The following is an 18994-nucleotide window of genomic DNA, read 5'->3' as shown; positions in this document are numbered from 1 at the left end:
CTAATTTTTGTTCTATTTTAATATGTTTATCAAGGATTAAAATAAAACATTTTCATGCTATGTAACATGTCTGGCTGTAGAGGAGGAGCCTTGTGGTTAGAGCACTGGGCTGACCACCAGGGAAGCCTGGTTCAAATTCTACTGCTGTTCCTTGTGACCTTGGGCAAATCACTTTAACCCTCCATTGCCTCAGGTGCAAACTTAAATTATAAGCTCTCTGGGGACAAGGAAATACCTAGTGTACCTGAATGTTATTTACCTGGTCCTGCTTCTGAACTGAATCCAAATGAATAAAATAAATTCCTTCCTTTCTTCCTGGGGATATCTGGTTATGGTGGGATATTAACATACTATCCCTGAATAGTTTGCCCATAAATATTTTTGTTTGAGCAGTGCTTGTATCAGCAGGCCTCATAAGTTCTGAAATGTTTGCAGGGAGCAAGTATGTAAATAAAGTTACCCAGATACAAGGATAGCAGCGTTGAAATAACACCTTCATGAACAGACCACTTTCTAATCAAATTTTCTGTACACTGCCATCTCAAGTGGATGGCACCTTCCAGAGTGTGGAGGGAGATCAGAGACAAGAAAAAGCTGATTACAGAAAATTTCCTAGATGCCTTGGACTGTCCACATTTGGATGAAAAGATAGCTTCAGTGTCAGAGCAGGTTAATATTTGGAATACACATTTAGCTAAGGCCCTAGAGACAATGCCACTTTTTTTTTTTTTTAAATAAGTCTTACACCCCACTCACAAATGCTCACTTTGGTTCTCTATAGAACTTTGGAACCTTAAGAGCAAATGTCGGAAACTTGAAGTAAATGAATGAGGACAGGTTAATCCATAGGAAACGCATGACAAAGTACTGCCAAGCTTTAACAGCAGCCAAATACATTATTTTTCTCAATGCATGTACCAGCTTTGACAGTTCAACAACCACTTATTCAATGTAGTAAACTGCCTACTGAAGTCCCCACAAAAGAACTAGCCGCCTCGGTGAAAACTGAACTGCAATGATTTTGCTGCTTATTTTGCTAACAAAATTGAGTCTTCACCAGGATTTACAGGCAGTCTCACTCAGTCTTCTGTCAGTTAACCAGGAGTACACAAACTTGCCCTCTCCTTAGACATATGGAATTCTCCTTACTCAATAACAGAGAAAGCCTTGACAAAATCATGAGAGGTGTTTGACAAACTTCCTGCTCTCTCAACACCTGCCTGTCAAAGAAACCACAATGGGTAAGAAGGGACCTGAAGGACAAGTCCATAGTCTGCTATTGAGATAGGCATGGGGAAACCACTGCTTGCCCTCGGATTGGTAGCATGGAATTTTGCTAGTGTTTGGGTTTGGTCTTTTTCTGCCATCATCTACTATGTTACTATGTTTCTGCCAGGTACTTGTGACCTGGATTGGCCACTGTTGGAAACAGGGCTAGATGAACCATTGGTCTGACCCAGTATGGCTATTCTCATAGGAAATTTAAGATCCTGCTAAAGACGTACTTTTTCAAAAATTTTCTTGGAGTGCGACCTTGAAGTCTGTTAATCTGATCCGATACTTGCTTTTACCCAGTGTGCAGAGTGATTTGTTCTAGTTTCTTTCTTATTTTAATTATCAGCCTTCCTTTCTATTATATAATATCTTCTCTATATATAAAAGGCACCACCAACGTTCTAAATGAAGCCTCCAGCCGGAAGTGTGAAGGGGGAGAGAGATCCGGTTTCCCCATGAGTGTCTGCCCCGCCCTCACTCTCTCTGTAACACAAACAGTGAAGGAAAACACAGCAAAGCACTCAAAACGCTCTCTCTGTAACAGTGAAGGACTCAGAGGGGGGAGGGGAGAGAGGGCAGAAGCCCTCACTATCTCTGTAACACAAACACAGCAGGAAACTTAACACTGAAGGACTCGACTCCGAGGGGGGAAGGGGACAGAAAGGACTGACAGCACAGGGGAAGGGAGAGAGGGCAGACACACACACTCCCACATGCACACAGAAGAAAACCTTGCTAGCCCCCGTTTCATTTGCATCAGAAACGGGGCTTTTTTACTAGTTTTTATATAAACCACTTTGATCTGTTTGTCAGCAAAGGCAGTATGTCAGACTTGAATAAACATAAGGCCCCAAAAATTGTGAACTCATCTCTTTCAAATGGGCAACTACCAACAGCATTAAAAAGGGCAATATATGTCCTAAAACATTTCTACTCTGTTCTGCAACATCTAAGGTTTTGCCAACCACTAACCTGTCTTGTTTATCTCAGTGCCACTGAAGTCATTTCTATATTAGAAGAATCTTCTTACCTTATCACCTTTTTTTTTTTTTTTTTTTGGAAAAGCTTTTGGCATGTTTGCAACTTCTGAAAGCTGTACAAATGCAATATTTAACAAAGGAACTTTTAATTAAAGAGAGAGAGGATGAGATTTGATATACTGTCTTTCTGTGGTTACAATCAAAATGGTTTGCATATTATATACAGGTATATATTTTGAACCTAGGGCAATGGAGGATTAAGTGACTTGCCCAGAGTCACAAGGAGCTGCAGTGGGAATTGAACTCGGGTCTCCTTATTCTCAGGCTGCTGCACTAACCGTTAGTCTACTCCTCCACAAAGTAAATACTTTGCATTGGAAGTGATTAATCACTATTTTTTTTTTGTAAGATATTTTCCAGAAAGTAAAAACCAGAGGCCACCGTGGAAAAGAGGATTTATGCAGGGACGTATGAAAAGACCAGAAGTCGAACAAAAAGAAGCTATTTATAGAGAACGTTTGCCTGACTATTTAAGGACACTTCGAGGAAAGTAGGTTTTTGTTTTGTTTATGTGCTTTGCTTTCTGTGCTGAGAATGTCCATCGTATTTTTAACTATCCTGGATTTTTAGCAGGTTAAGACTGTTTTTAGTGGTAAAGCAAACCTGGTAGTAGTAATTTAAGGGGTTCTTTTATCAAACTGCGCTAGAAAGTGGCCGGCACTTCGATTTAGTGCGTGGGTTTGCCGCATGCTCTGGCCATTTTCTAGCGCTGCTAAAAAATGTCTGCAGTTGGGGTTTAAAAAAAAAATAGTCATGCTAATTTCCCCATTAGCAAGTGACGGTTAGCACTGGGAGCCCTTACTGCTACCTATTTAGTAAGGATTTGACGTCATTCTCATCAGTGCTGAGAGGTTCTGATGCTGATGTTTCTTGGCCTTGCCCAATGCATGACATCTTTCCTTGTCAAAGCCTTTACCAATGCTAGACCTCAAGGAGTGAATCTGGGCCACGCTGCAAGAAGAGTTTGGGCACTTTCTTGACCCACGGGATGCTGGAACATTGAAGGCATTGATGTCAACCCCAGTGGAGCCTCAGTCAGTTCTGGAGGCCTATGTGACATCTGTCCTCCGCTTGTCAAAGCTGATTCTTCGAAGGGCAACGGTGTCATTGTTCCGTGTGTTGGAGGAAGAAGCTTTCTCGGAGCACAAGAGGACCTCTGTCCCGTGGCCTTCCGCCCAGAGCCTGGCCCTCAGGCTTTTGGTCCAAAGCGGGCACAGATTCAAGTCTCTTCTCAAGTCTGATTCAGATTCTCCTGGGAGCCTGATCAGGAGCCAGAGTTCCTTTCAGAGGAGAAGCCCCTTGAATGTGGTCAAACCCCACTCCACCTCATGAGGAGCGCTCCTTCACTGATTTTGTAAGGGAGATGGCTAAGTTCTTCCCAGTTCAATTGGATGTCGAAGATGAACCCAGGACAGAAATGTTGAAGATCTTGACTTTTGATGCGTCTCCAAAGGAAGGTGTGACAGTGCTCTTGTACAGTATCCTTAGGGAGGTACAGAGGAAGCAGTGCGAGATCCCCTTCTCTGTACAGTCAATTGATAAGAAGGCTGACTTTTTGTATAGAATTCAAAAGGCTCCCAGATTCTAGAAGCTCAAGCTTCCACACCACTTTATAGTAGTTGAATCTGCCCCCAGAAAAGCCAAGAGCTCCAAGACTCGCTTCGGTGCCCCCAGGAATGGAGGTTAGGAATTTGGAGTCTTTTGGGAGGAAGGTGTTTCAGAATGCTTTGCTACTCCCACCCCCACCCCATATGTTCTTATGTCTCTTCATGAGCATTCACTTGCGGAACCTAGTGCTTAATGTGACAGAATTAGCAGAGACACTACCACTTAAGAAGGCTGCAGAGCTCTGCCAATAGTAGCTAAGTAAGAGTGTAGAAAGCACATAGCTCGGGCAACCTATGATGATTTCTTTTGCGTTCATACCAGACCAGCCCAAACAAGTGGGTTAAGTCTGTCGACCAGCGGATACAAACAGAAAGAAAGTAATTCCAAGTGAAGGCGTCCAGGGCCTCCACAATAGGTGTCAGAATGTGTATACTCACTTGGCTACATGGCCTGACCTAGAACCAGCTGTTCAAGAGAAGCTGACAGTTGTCCCATTCTAGGGAGATAATCTGTTTTGATGATGGTGGTGGAGGCCACTGACCTCATCAAGAAACATAGTGATACCATGAAGTCACTTACTCGGCCTCCTGTTCCAGGAGGTTTTCAATGGGAGGGCAGCGGAGGTCCTACTACTTGCACAAATATAGGTATACTTCTCCATCTTGACCATCCCAAACAATCTAGAGTTCTTGCCCCCTGACAGAAGCAGCAAAGAACTCAAAAATCCCAGCCAGTTCCCCAGTCAGAGGTAGGAGTGGGCTTTTGACTGGCTCCAAGAGAACATAGCTGCATTCCAGATGACCTACCTCTAGGAAGGAGGCTGAATTTTTTTCCAAGCAAGGTGTGACCCCTTGTAACATCAGACCAGTTAGTTCTCAAAATAGTCCAGACAGACTTTGCCCTTCGTTGGTGGAAGAAAATTGCTCAGTGAAAGCATCAAGATTAGGCTTTTATACAATATTTGTATTCCACTGCACACCTGTTAGGCTCTGCTCGGATAACATAAGAGTACTAACCAGTTCTAGTGAAAATAAAACTCCAAGTTAAAAATAAGTTTAAAAATGTACTAAATCAAAAAAGTTTTAAAAAGATTCCTAAATTTCTGATACTTTTCACATCTAATGAATAGAGGAAGAACATTTCAGCATTTAGCTGCTTGGAATGCAAATACAGTATTATGATACAGCACTGGGAATTGCTTATGCAGGAGCTGTCTCCCTTTTACAGGTCCAATCAGTCAAACTTGTTCCACCAGGGAAAACGGATGGGATTTTACTCCAAGTACTTCTGATTCCCAAGAAAACGGGGGAATTTTGCCCCATCCTAGACCTTTAGGCTCCTTTTGGTTTCTCTTATTCAAGCAACCACAGTTAAACTTCTTCTTGGGGATGTCATTTTGATCGTGTCTCTCCTTACTAGATTCTCATCATTGGCTCCCCGTTTCAGCCTAGATCAGATAAAAAATCCTCATTCTGGTTCACCATGTTATTTTCTGTAACACTCCCTCCATACTTGGCCTGTCTCCTCTCACCTCACCTTATATTCCTTCTAGAGCTCTTTGCTCCTCCCAGGCTTCCCTTGTTTCTCTACCTCAGCCATCCTGTTTACAGCTGGACATTTCACATAGGTCCATCTTCTCTTACTCGTTTCTTTTCTTTGGATCTCCCGCCCCCTATATATATATATATATATATCTTACAAACTCCTTTCCCAAAAATTAATAAACATGGCTCATCAAGCATGGTTTCAGTCTTGCATCCATTGTTGGATAGTGGCATGGCATGGCCTGCCTCCCTCATCCTATTATCCCTCTTCTTCCTTTGCCTTGCTCATTTTTTTTTTAACCTGTTGAAACACAACTTCTTTCTTCTACCTTTTTTATGATTTGTTGTGAACTACTTTGCTGTTTGATGGACGTATATCAAATTCCATTAAAAAAAAATAAACATACAGACATCAAAGCAGATGAATCCAGAGACAAATGATTATAATCATCTACCAGCAGGTGGAGATAGAATTCAAAACTGAACTCTGATATAGGACGGTAAGCAGCTTGGTCAGACAGTATTTTACTCTATCTTATCCTGGATTCTTCTGGCAGTGGATCCTGTCCTGGTTCGCTGGTTCAGTTGAGCCCAGGGGTATTTAGGCTTGCACTGATGCCTTTTGGGGGTACACCTGATGGCGCTAGGTCCTTCTCCCCCCTCCAGCTGTGGACCTCTCCCTCCTCACAGTTTAAAAAAAGGAGAAGGCTGTACATTTAGAAGCTTTGTCTTCAGGTCACATTGGAGGGGGTGGGAGCAGTACAAAACCCAGCAATTTTCCTTATACTCAGGCACAGGATTTCACTGGGGTGAGTACACCTTTACATTTTTTTTTATATTGCCATTGGATTTTGTCACGGTTTTATTTTGCTTTCATTTTCTTACCAGCAGGGCTTGTGTTCAGCGGTTCCCGGTGTGTGCAGCACTTCAGGAGCATCGGGGAACGGCGGAGGATGAGTTGTGAGGCTGTTTTCTGTTATTCTTGTGGGCTCCGTCGATTTCCCATGCGGGTCTTGGTGTGGTTCAGTCTCCTCGTGAGGCTGCTGCAGAGTATTCGATTCTGCAGCCCCAGCAACCGTTTTTGGTTCCCGCAGAGCAGAGGCTTCATCTTTGCTGGTTCCTCCCCAGGCTTCCCTTGCAGGGTTGATTCAGAGCTTCAATTCTCTGCACCCTCTCCAGATTTGGATTCTCAAGAGCCCTTTTCTCCAGAGTTTGTGCTCCTTCTCCACCAAGCCTTTTTACGAAGCAGGCTCAGGCTCCAGCCAGGACTCCTATTATGCAGTCTGCCAAACAAAGGCATTTGGAATCCCTTACAGAGATGGATCCCATTTCTCCTCCTTCCCTGGGCCTCTCAGAGTGAGGAGTGTCTACTGTTTCTGTGCAGTCCTTGCTACCTGAGGAGATGGAAAGAGTTGCCTGTGGATGAGGCTGACTCTCTTATAGCTGTCAGGATGTTCTAAAAGGAAGAACTGCCTGCTTTTATGACTAAGGCATTTGAGGTATTGAACATTTCTTATCCCCCCTCTCAGTCTGTCTCAGCTGCCAATCCTATGATGGCTAGCACAAAAAGGCCCCCTAAGGCCTTCCCAGTCCACGTGGCTATGCAGGAGTTGATCTTGGCTCTGGGTCTCTCCGGACGCAAGCCTGAGAGTGACTAGGGCCACGATGCATCTGTATCCGATCTCTCCTGTGGAATTGGAGAATTTGCAGTTATCTAAGGTGGATGCCTTGTTGCAGCTGTTACCAAGAAGACCATTCTTCCAGTGGAAGGGGGTATTGCTCTTAAGGATGCCCAGGGTAGGAAGCTGGAGTTGTCGTTAAAACTGTCTTTTGAAATCTCTGCCCTATCTTTGCTCTGTTTGAAGGCCCAAAGAAGGGGGATGCGGCCTCTAAAGTTACGATTGCACGGTGGATCAAGGAAGGGATTTCGGGCGCCTGTATCCTTGTTGGTAAACAGCCTCTGGTTTTATTGCAGGCACATTTGAATGGAAAGGACGTAGAATCGTCAGCTGTAGAATCGTCCACTTCTTGGGCTGAATCCCTGGGGTTTTCTGTAGATGAGATCTGTAGATCTGCCACGTGTTCTTCACTGCACTTCTTTGCAAAGCATTACTGTCTTGATGTGGCTGCTAGGTTGGAGGCGTCCTTGAGTGTCAGTGCTGTCATCTGGTACTTTGATTGCCCGTCCTCCTTGAAATTTGCTTTGCTACATCCCATTTGTCTCTGGATTCATCTGCTTTGATGATAAGGAAGGAAAAATGATACCTTACCTGATAATTTTCTTTCCTTGAATCATTGCAGATGAAAGTAGAGGCCCACCCTCAGCGAGTGTTTTGTGTCCTGTTCTCATCATGTTCCTCTGTTTAGGATTGTTGGTGAAGGTTTGCATTAGTTTGGGGATTTCTATTGTGTTTGAGTCATGTTGGTGTGAGGAGGGAGCAGATTCCTGTTGGGATATTCATCCTTCTGCTTTGTTACCTAAAATACTGTCTGACTAGGCTGCTTACTGTCCTAAATCAGAGTTCAGCATTGCCCTCTATCTCCACCAGCTGGTAGACCGCTCATAACTATTTGTGTCTGGATTCATCTGCTATGATTCAAAGAAAGAAAATGATCAAGTAAGATATAATTTTTCCATAAAATTACATGTTAGCTTAACAAAAAACAAATTTGTTACTTTTAAAATTAATTCAGAATGTATGATTTATATTTTGTATAACTTTTTCTTTCAAGTGTAGACCCTAAATGGCAAGTATGATTTTTCCTACTTAGATATTAGGACACCTTAGTAAAAGGACCCCTAACGGATTTAGCAAGCACTAACCGCCATGCAGCCCATTGTATACAGTGGTGGAAATAAGTATTTGATCCCTTGCTGATTTTGTAAGTTTGCCCACTGACAAAGACATGAGCAGCCCATAATTGAAGGGTAGGTTATTGGTAACAGTGAGAGATAGCACATCACAAATTAAATCCGGAAAATCACATTGTGGAAAGTATATGAATTTATTTGCATTCTGCAGAGGGAAATAAGTATTTAATCCCTCTGGCAAACAAGACCTAATACTTGGTGGCAAAACCCTTGTTGGCAAGCACAGCGGTCAGACGTCTTCTGTAGTTGATGATGAGGTTTGCACACATGTCAGGAGGAATTTTGGTCCACTCCTCTTTGCAGATCATCTCTAAATCATTAAGAGTTCTGGGCTGTCGCTTGGCAACTCGCAGCTTCAGCTCCCTCCATAAGTTTTCAATGGGATTAAGGTCTGGTGACTGGCTAGGCCACTCCATGACCCTAATGTGCTTCTTCCTGAGCCACTCCTTTGTTGCCTTGGCTGTATGTTTTGGGTCATTGTCGTGCTGGAAGACCCAGCCACGACCCATTTTTAAGGCCCTGGCGGAGGGAAGGAGGTTGTCACTCAGAATTGTACGGTACATGGCCCCATCCATTCTCCCATTGATGCGGTGAAGTAGTCCTGTGCCCTTAGCAGAGAAACACCCCCAAAACATAACATTTCCACCTCCATGCTTGACAGTGGGGACGGTGTTCTTTGGGTCATAGGCAGCATTTCTCTTCCTTCAAACACGGCGAGTTGAGTTCATGCCAAAGAGCTCAATTTTTGTCTCATCTGACCACAGCACCTTCTCCCAATCACTCTCGGCATCATCCAGGTGTTCACTGGCAAACTTCAGACGGGCCGTCACATGTGCCTTCCGGAGCAGGGGGACCTTGCGGGCACTGCAGGATTGCAATCCGTTATGTCGTAATGTGTTACCAATGGTTTTCGTGGTGACAGTGGTCCCAGCTGCCTTGAGATCATTGACAAGTTCCCCCCTTGTAGTTGTAGGCTGATTTCTAACCTTCCTCATGATCAAGGATACCCCACGAGGTGAGATTTTGCGTGGAGCCCCAGATCTTTGTCGATTGACAGTCATTTTGTACTTCTTCCATTTTCTTACTATGGCACCAACAGTTGTCTCCTTCTCGCCCAGCGTCTTACTGATGGTTTTGTAGCCCATTCCAGCCTTGTGCAGGTGTATGATCTTGTCCCTGACATCCTTAGACAGCTCCTTGCTCTTGGCCATTTTGTAGAGGTTAGAGTCTGACTGATTCACTGAGTCTGTGGACAGGTGTCTTTCATACAGGTGACCATTGCCGACAGCTGTCTGTCATGCAGGTAACGAGTTGATTTGGAGCATCTACCTGGTCTGTAGGGGCCAGATCTCTTACTGGTTGGTGGGGGATCAAATACTTATTTCCCTCTGCAGAATGCAAATAAATTCATATACTTTCCACAATGTGATTTTCCGGATTTAATTTGTGATGTGCTATCTCTCACTGTTACCAATAACCTCTACCCTTCAATTATGGGCTGCTCATGTCTTTGTCAGTGGGCAAACTTACAAAATCAGCAAGGGATCAAATACTTATTTCCACCACTGTACCTGTGGGCTGCATGGCACTTAACACACACTAATTTGTTAGCGTGCACTAAATCCGTTAGTACAACTTAGTGAAAGGACCCTCTATTAACTCTGAATTTGCTTTCTGAATTTTTATTTAAAATTTTTATGTACTTCCTACTTTTTTCCTTAGAAACCATCGAAGCAGTACACAGTAAAACATTCTCATAATCCCAATAGAAACTGAAAACTGACATACGGTGTAAAACTCAAATCTTGTCTTTCAGACACTTGTTTTTAAAAGGTTAATTGACATTTTGACAATTTATACATTGTAAGTGATTTTTTTTTTTTTACATCTCGTCATCTTATTTGTACTAATTGCAGGTATCCCTCAAGTGCCATTGATGCACTAGAAATGATAGAGGATGAGAAGGTTGATCTTAACCTCATTGCTGCACTTATCTCTCACATTGTTCTGAAAGGAGAGGTGAGCTTTTTCTCTTGTTATATATGTTTTGTTGGTGGTTGTTGCTCTGAGGTTTTCCCTGTGACAGGTTGTCAGTATAAGAACTGATCAAGCAATAGCAAGCACTCAAGAGCCCGCATATTTGAAATGTTCTTTTTATAATGCTATTATTGTATACCGCTTTTATGACTTTCTTCCTTAAGTGGTTAATCAAATACAGTGAACCTTAAACGTGAAAAAATCTCAACCTAAATAAACTTGTTCAATGTTGCTCCTGCAAAGGGAAAAGATGAAATTATATAGGAGACAAATGCTGAATATTTTTAGTATGTGTTTCTAGGCTAAGACCATGAAATAGGGAGATAGTATTGGGAGAAAAATGACTGGATAGCAAATATGGCTTATTGGTGCTGTTTCTTTGAATCTTAGCAATTGTAATTGGTATAGGTAGTAATGTAGCTTGGGTAGTGTAGTATGTGGGACTTGGGGAGAGTCCAATAAGAAGTAGTATAAAAAGCAATACAGGAATATAGAAGAGCTAGGCTTTAAAAAGGGAGCAGATACTGACTTGAATATCAATTGTATATTTTTACAATACTGACCATTAACTAATTTGAAATTGCTTATGCTTCACCTTGATGATGTATCTGAGCCATATTAGCTTCAACTGACGGGGCCCTATTTTAGGTCCGTCTACTGCAGGTCTGTGGCCAAACAGGACCTATTTGGATTGTTTGTGCTTAACTTGTTCTGCTGCTGTTTTTTGAGCTCAGTTTATGGCGCAATTCTGTTTTTGGCTTATGATGTGAATTTTTCCAATAAATGTATGCTACCCTATTTATATAGGAAAATGAAAACCATGAATTTCAGCATTTGTTGTATATTTCCTTCCTTTATTCTAGTTTAACAAATATTGCAGTAGTACATCTTCTACCCCCCCCCCCCCCTCCACCTGCATTAAAACTCATATATAATAAAAATAAATGTATTTAGTACATGACAAAATTATCCCTCCTGTCCACCTCCAATTCCATTTATGACCCCTTTGTCACATACTCCCACTCTTTCCTTATTACCCATCCAACTTTTCATTTTTCTGACCGTGTCCCTTACCCTAGGTTACACCCCATTCTCAGTTCATTACAAATGCCAAATGCCTGTCGAAATTGGCAGTTCTAACGTTCTTTCAGAATTGGTGGTAATTCTGTACTGCCCTTAACTGCATTTGACAAACTGTTCTGCAGTGTAGGCCTACAACACAAAAAACTTTCTGAAATGCTCCAAATGAATTTTTCCTTTCTAGAATCTATATAAAACAAACAAGAAACAAAAACTTGGTATGAGGTTTGCTGAAAGAGTTTGTGTGGAACCAAATCTTCCTTTAAATACTTCGATCCCAACTTATGTAATATTTGTAAGACCAAGATTAAGATCATTCTTGCAAAGTGCATACCAACCTGGTTGCAGTGTCCTGTATTATTTTAACCTTCTGAATGACTTTTTGGCATACACAGCATTTTACTGTAATAGTCCAACTTAATGACCATCAATGAATACATGAACAAAACTAAATCTCTTTTGGGACAGAAAAGGGCACCATTATCTAATTTTACATAACTGCAAAAAAAAAAAAAAAACCCAAAACACTGCATTGACCTTTGTAGGTGAAAATGGATTCTAACTGGATAAAGTATATGGTTCTTGTATTGGTTCATTAAAAAAAATTATTAAATAAAAACAACAAAACAAAATATAAGGTTATACCTTTTTACTGGACTAAATACATTTTTGACTAGCTTTCGGAAGTGAAAACCTCCTTACACAGATTAGGACAGAATCATTTCTAACTGGGTAATCCCCAATTCATCTAAACTGTGAATTGGGGATTACCTTCTTTGTGTAATACTTACATCACATTTGTTGTACATTCGGACATTGGAAAGTGCAACACTGCTAGATGTTCAAATATTTGATTTCTCTGTCATCCTACAAGACCAGTCGAGAACTATGGGTTATGTCCCTTTTATTAACAGATAGAGATCTGAATTAGAGGGTTGCACGGGGACAGAAATCTAACCTGTCCCCACAAGAATTTAATGGTACCTAAAACAAATTCCGGTCGGCTCTCTGTCTCTGGGTTTGAGCCAGTCGCGATTCTTTTCCTCAAGTGTTTTCACTGTCAAGCTTTCATTGTTTTGAACTTCGCCCATTTGATGGTGATATTACTTAAAGCTGGACGCTTTTTGGAATTCATCCAAATTGACTTATAGATCTACCTTTAAGTAATTAGATTCCTGAAGCAAGCACCTAGTGCACTGAAACGTAGGACTGCATCAAGTCTTTTTAAGGTGGTTTCTGTATTAGTATTTTATTTATAAACATCCATGTGTTAGAACTTCAGTGGTCTTTCCCGTTTTGTTCTTTTTTTGTTATCTTTGATTTTACAAGGGGTTCCTTCTGCTTTTTGCTTGTTTGGGTTCATTCCCTTACTCCACCAGGTCTCTGAGATGCCTACCATCTACCTCTTCATTTGGTGCTATATACTCTTAACTCTCCCATCTTATTTTTTTAAGCTTTTAGCATTTGTATACAGACATTTCAAATTGTACTTTTTCTTGCATCTAGAAGATACTTAAAAGTTGATGGGGGATAATTTTCATTCTTTACTCTGCTCTCCCCTTAAACACGCCTGACTTTCTTTCACCATTGTTGAAACTTCTCAATTGGGATTCCCTAAATGTCCTTTTTCAATAGTATCTTTCAAGGATACTCCACACCGAGCCATGTGCTCCTGGGCAACGGCCCCCCCCCCCCCATCCCATTTTAGTTTAAAAGCTATTCTATTTCTTTTTTAAATGTTATTGCCAGCATCCTGGTTCCATCCTGGTTAAGGTGGCGTCTTCCTTTTGGAGTAGGCTCCACCTTTCCCAGAAAGTTGCCCAGCTCCTAAGAAAACTAAATCCCTCATCCGTGCACCATCATCTTAACCACACATTGAGACTTGGGAGCTCTGCCTGCCTCTTGGGTCTTGCACATGGAATGGGAAGCGTTTCTGAAAATGCTACACTGGAGAATCTGGAGTTCAGCTTTCTACCTAAGAGCCTACATTTGGCTTCAAGAACATCCCTCACACTTTTCCTATGTCATTGGTACCCACATGTACCAAGACAACTGACTCTTCCAACACTATGTAAAATCCTATCTAGGTGATGCATGAGGTCTGCCACCTTCGCACCAGGCAGGCAAGTGACCAGGCGATCCTCATATTCAACCACGTGCTATCCTGTGATAACCACAAGAGACCTCTCAGCTCTTTCTAGGTCTCATCTGCACTTCTGCTGTCGGTACTTGCTGTTACCATGGGCCCACTTGCAACGCTTGTAAAGTATATATCATCTGTGGGAAAACCCTGCCAGGGTTGTAACTCTTTGAGGTGGAAACAGCAGTTCTTCACATCAGCATATCCCCATTGAAATATGTATGAAAGAAATTTGCATGCATTGTCTCCATTATGTGCAAATCTATCTCAAGTTTGTTGATTGGGGATATCGTGAAAACCCATTTGGATAACAGTATCCTGGGATGGAGGTGAGGGGGGGGGGGGGTTTAGGAGTTGGTATAGAAAACATATGTGATGCTCCTGCTATATATCTAAATGGTAATTTTGACTTTTGTATTGTTAATATATTTGTAAAACTGACATTTTATACTAATAGTAGAACTGCTGAGTACATAATTAGGTTTGTTTGTACAAACATGTCTAGAGGGTATGATTGAGTATATAATATACTTTTGTAAATAAGCCAATGTTTATTTTAATATACAGGATGGTGCGATATTGGTTTTTCTCCCAGGGTGGGACAACATTAGCACGTTACATGAACTTTTGATGTCACAAGTCATGTTTAAGTCAGGTATGTTAATTTTATATTTCAACTTCAGAACTAGAGTACATATATTCTCTGAAAATAAGCAGAATTAATCACAATAGTGATTGCTATCAAAAGATGAAACTGATATATTAAAAAAAAAGGCTGTTCAGGTTGCGTTATCAGGCCTCACCAAGAAAAATCTTGACGAAAAGGTCCTGCATCACAAAAGGAAAAACAAATTGAAACTTCCAAAAATCTTTTGAAGATGCTAACACCAAAGTAGTAGCAGAAATCCACTGAGGATGCCCAGTTTTTTTCTGTCTGTAAAAGGGAAATGCACATTTGATGTTTACTAACCAAAGAGCTCTGAGCAAAATGGTATCCTTATGCGAAATCCCATGTATACCAACAACAAAAACCTTTTAGGCATTTTCAGAGCTCAATGCAAATTGCTGTATGTCATCATTTTTGGATGACTTAACCCTCTTGCATAATTATCCTGTTTGTCCTCAGAGAACACCTTTTACAGGTTATCATCTTTGTATTTTCTTATTTACCTTTCGGATAGGTTTGTCCCTCCTCTTGTTTTGGAGGCTACTATTTTTTTTTCTTTTGAATGCCTCCTTTGTGTAATGGTTTTTTTTTTTTTTTTTTTGCATTCTCAATGCTATGTTATTGCTTCTTCAGTGAGTCCCTCTTTTCTGAGCATTTGCTGCTTTCCTTTATATTGCCAGTAAAACCCACAGTCTGGTTCGCTAGCAAAATTATTCTTGATTTGATTGTATTATAGCTATAGCTAAATTGGCAAGAATTTTAAAGAAAAAGAGCATTGGGCTCTCAGGAAGGTAGAGTAACCTGTAGATGACGAGGCCTACCAGCAGAGGTGATGGAAGCTAATGTATTAACAGGATTATTCTGGGCTTTTTTTGAAACTGATATACAGGATACTGATAAGAAAATGACTGAAAAGATAAAGTGGAGGGAAATAGTAGGGAGCTAATGTTATATTTGTCTATGCAAAATGAAAGAATCTCATCTGGGAGGACCAGATGGACTGATTTGGTATTTCATCCATCATTTGCTATGTTGCTTCAAAGACAATTGGAATCATCATTCATACCTGTGGGTCACATCGTTGCACTTGGCACCAGTTGATGTTTTTCACAGCTTTCTTCAAAGTGTTGATAATACACAGTAATTCTTGTTCTGCTGCTGCAACCTTGCAGTGTACAACAGGTTTTTATTTTTCCTGGTGGCAAGTACAGAATTTGCTGTAGTTCAGAGATCTCCCAGCTGTTGGTCCAGCAGCAGAACACTCATATCTTTCTGATCTCAAGTTGATTTTGTTCAAAATTGTAGATTTAATTTTTTACCAAGTCCTATCAGTAAGCCCAACATATTGTGGTGGACTTTGGTCCTGGGGAACTGAGGAACTGAGTTTGATTCCCACTTCAGGCACAGGCAGCTCCTTGTGACTCTGGGCAAGTCACTTAACCCTCCATTGCCCCATGTAAGCCGCATTGAGCCTGCCATGAGTGGGAAAGCGCGGGGTACAAATGTAACAAAAAAATATTGAGGCTATAACGCCTTATGACAGACTGTTTATATTCAAAATCTTACATACTGCTTATCTACAATCCTGGGTAGCTTAGGTCATCTTGAACAAACAAATTTCTTCTTGTTTCGATCTTGTCTCAATATTTTTTTGCAGAGTCTGGAAAGAAGTTCAGTCCTTAGTGTAGACAAAAGGGCCCCTCTAGGAGTGTCCCATGGGGAATTCAGGTGGATGCAGGGTCTCGTTACTTAGATTAGTAGGGGCTGAAAAGCAGAGCATAGGGTGAAAAACACAGTTGTTCAGTGGTACGGACCGGCCCTGGTTCCATCAGAACTTTACTAATTTGCTTTTAAATACCTGAGAAAGCTGAACAGTGTTGGGATTCCAAAATAAAACTACAAAACTAGTGTGGTCTACCTAAGTTTCTGAATTGATATTTCATCCTGTCTGTGGTGAGCTTCTGAAGCCAGAGATGATTTGAGAAATTTAATTTAAAACAGCATCTTCAGAGAGAGCATGATTTCTTATCTGTAATGGATGTTCTGAAGAACGTGGAACAATTAACGACACATTTCCCTCCTGCCTTCCTTTCTGGAGTAGAGTTCTTTGAGCTAATTAGTAAGAACTGAGGTGTACTGCTGGGCTCTGGAGCACAGGAAGTACCACACATGCTCAGAAATGTTTTATCAGCACTTTGATGAAAGCTGTGGAAAGCGTGCAATCTACAATGATCACCATCTTGCATGACTGGTGATTATGCTCTCTTCAGAGAACATGTATTAAAGGTAAGCAAATATATTTTATGAAATGATAGAAATAAAGGCTCCTATTAACTTGATAAGGGGATTTTGGCTGCCTCAGTTGTCTTGTGCTTTGAACTGTGCTATGTAGAAAGATTCTGTGAAACTACAGAGGAGTGGTGAGCCTTTAGAAGGCCGAAAGAAGCCCTGTTTAGGGAGTACCGGCTATAATGTAGAATTCATGATAGTGCAGTGTTTTTTACCCACTGATTTAAAGTGTGGGAGTTCTGGAATGTTTCTCTACTAACTAATTTTTTATGCTTATTTTATATTGTGTTTGATATGAAGTTTTATACCATAGTATATAATTTCTCTCTTTTTTTTGTTTTTGTTTTAGATAAGTTCATTATTATTCCTTTACATTCATTGATGCCAACTGTAAACCAGACAGAGGTATGATACTGAAAATAAACAGCAGCTTGTTAGTTAGAGTGGTTCTCAACAGCAGGGTCTCCACAGCCAGTTTGGTTTTGAGAACATCCACAATGAAATAGGCATGAGATGTACAGCAAACATATTCATTATGGGTATCATTTTGAAGAATAAACTGAGTGATCGCACAGGGCTCTGAAATGTAAAAGTTTTAATTTGTCCTCATTCCTTCCCAGTTCATTGCATATTTTGTTCATAACAGCATGTTTTTGTCTTTTGCAATTTTTACATTAAATGAAGCATAAAGAGGGCAATTTTCAAAGCCAATCTCCCCCCCCCCCCCCCCCAAGGTAAGTTAGTGCCCTACCTGTAGAAATTGACTATTAGAAAATTTACTACATGGTTTATGAGGGAGAAATATATGCAGGATTCTACAATGTGCATACTTTTACCACAGATTTTGGGGATAGGGCTGGAGCAAGAACTGAAATAACATTCAACAGCTAGACCACTGGTTACGGTAAAGGAAGGTTTCTAGTCCCTCCTTGGCAGCCTGGAACCTCAGCCTACAAGCCTTTGCTCTTTATGCTACCCAGCCAAGCAGCAGGGGTAAATTCTCACTCCCCTCTCAGCTCTAAAGAAAAAAAATATTTTTGCTGTGGGGACTAGCTCTTGCTCCCCGACAGGAAATAACAGCTTTAAAAAAAAAAAAAAAGAAAGTGGTCACTGTATCTTAAAAAAGATATAGCGGAATTAGAAAAGGTTCAAAGTAGAGTGACCAAAATGATGAAGTGGATGGAACTCCTCTCGTATGAGGAAAGTTAAAGGGGTTAGGGCTCTTCACCTTGGAAAAGAGACGGATGATGGGAGATAAGATTGAGGTCTATAAAATCATGAGTGGTGTAGAACGAGTAGAAGTAAATTGATTCTTTTTTTTTTCTTTTGTTTTACTTGTTCCAAAAATACAAAGATTAGGGGACACTCAAGGAAGTTACATGGAAATGCTTTTAAAACAAGTAGGAGGAAATAGTTTTTCACTGAACAAAGTTAAGCTGTGGAACTCTTTACCCGAGGATGTAGTAACAGCAGTTAGCATATTTGGGTTTAATAAAGGTTTGGACCTTTGGTCTTTCCCAGTATGGCAATACTTATGTACTTATATTTGTGACTTGATATGCCGCCTTAATTGTCGAGCAGAGCAAAGCGATTTTTCAAAATTGAAAAACATTAAAGTAAAAGAAAAGAACTACAATAAATTGATAGGAAAGATGATACATTCATAAAGATACTTGAACGAATTAACGGCCCCTTTTACCAAGCTGCAGCAAAAGAGGGCCAGCACTGGCATCGGCGCGTGTTTTACATGTGCGCCAAGGCCCCCTTTTACTGCAGCTGGTAAAAGGGAAGATCTCGCTTTTCTGCAGAACATGACTGGACAGCAGGTAAAGCACTTACCACGCAGCCATTTAGGGGAGGGGAGCCCTTATCGCCACCTATTGAGGTGGCGGTAAGGGCTTCTGTGCTAACCTGGTGGTAACCAGGCAGCGCGCAGCACTGTCCAATTACTGCCGGGTACAGTCCGGCGCTACAAAAGTAAATACATTTTTGTAGCACTGGAAATGATGGTGCGGTGGGCGTGAGAAGTACCGCCGGGCTGCTACGGTAGCCCGGCGGTACTTCCGTTATAGTGAGTGGTAAGCCCGCGTTGGGCTTACCTCCGCTAAGTAAAAGGAGCCCTAACACGTTATAACAAATAACATCAGTTTACTGTCTCTCCCAAGTACCAGAAGCCCTATGTGACCCCTCACTCGCCAGTATAGGCCTGATTAAACAGCCATCTTTTCAACAAAGATTTAAATTTCTTAATTTTAAGTTTGCCACGCAATGACAAATGTAAAGAATTCCAAAGTTAGTAAATAAAACTTGTACGAGTTGAGTTGACCTGTTTCTATTGAGTATAAAGTGTTAAAAAAACCAAAAACCCACTAGCATTGCTGTAAGCAAAGCTTCTTTGTATTTGATACTTTTAGTATTTTTAAGTATTGGTTTTTAACAAAA

General features: G+C 41.1%; 1 protein-coding gene across 1 annotated transcript in view; it reads left to right on the top strand.

Annotated features, from left to right (window-relative positions):
* DHX36 (DEAH-box helicase 36) overlaps positions 1-18994 on the top strand; it is a 99730-nt gene that overhangs the window by 19263 nt on the left and 61473 nt on the right. Inside the window, exons 10-13 of the mRNA XM_030216102.1 lie at positions 2665-2805; positions 10256-10358; positions 14164-14251; positions 16902-16957. Coding sequence (XP_030071962.1) covers positions 2665-2805; positions 10256-10358; positions 14164-14251; positions 16902-16957 — 388 coding nt within the window. The remainder of the gene's footprint in view (positions 1-2664; positions 2806-10255; positions 10359-14163; positions 14252-16901; positions 16958-18994) is intronic.

The sequence above is a fragment of the Microcaecilia unicolor genome, chromosome 10 (genome assembly GCF_901765095.1).
Source record: "Microcaecilia unicolor chromosome 10, aMicUni1.1, whole genome shotgun sequence".
Lineage (NCBI taxonomy): Eukaryota > Metazoa > Chordata > Amphibia > Gymnophiona > Siphonopidae > Microcaecilia > Microcaecilia unicolor.
This window is presented reverse-complemented; position numbering and strand designations above follow the sequence as displayed.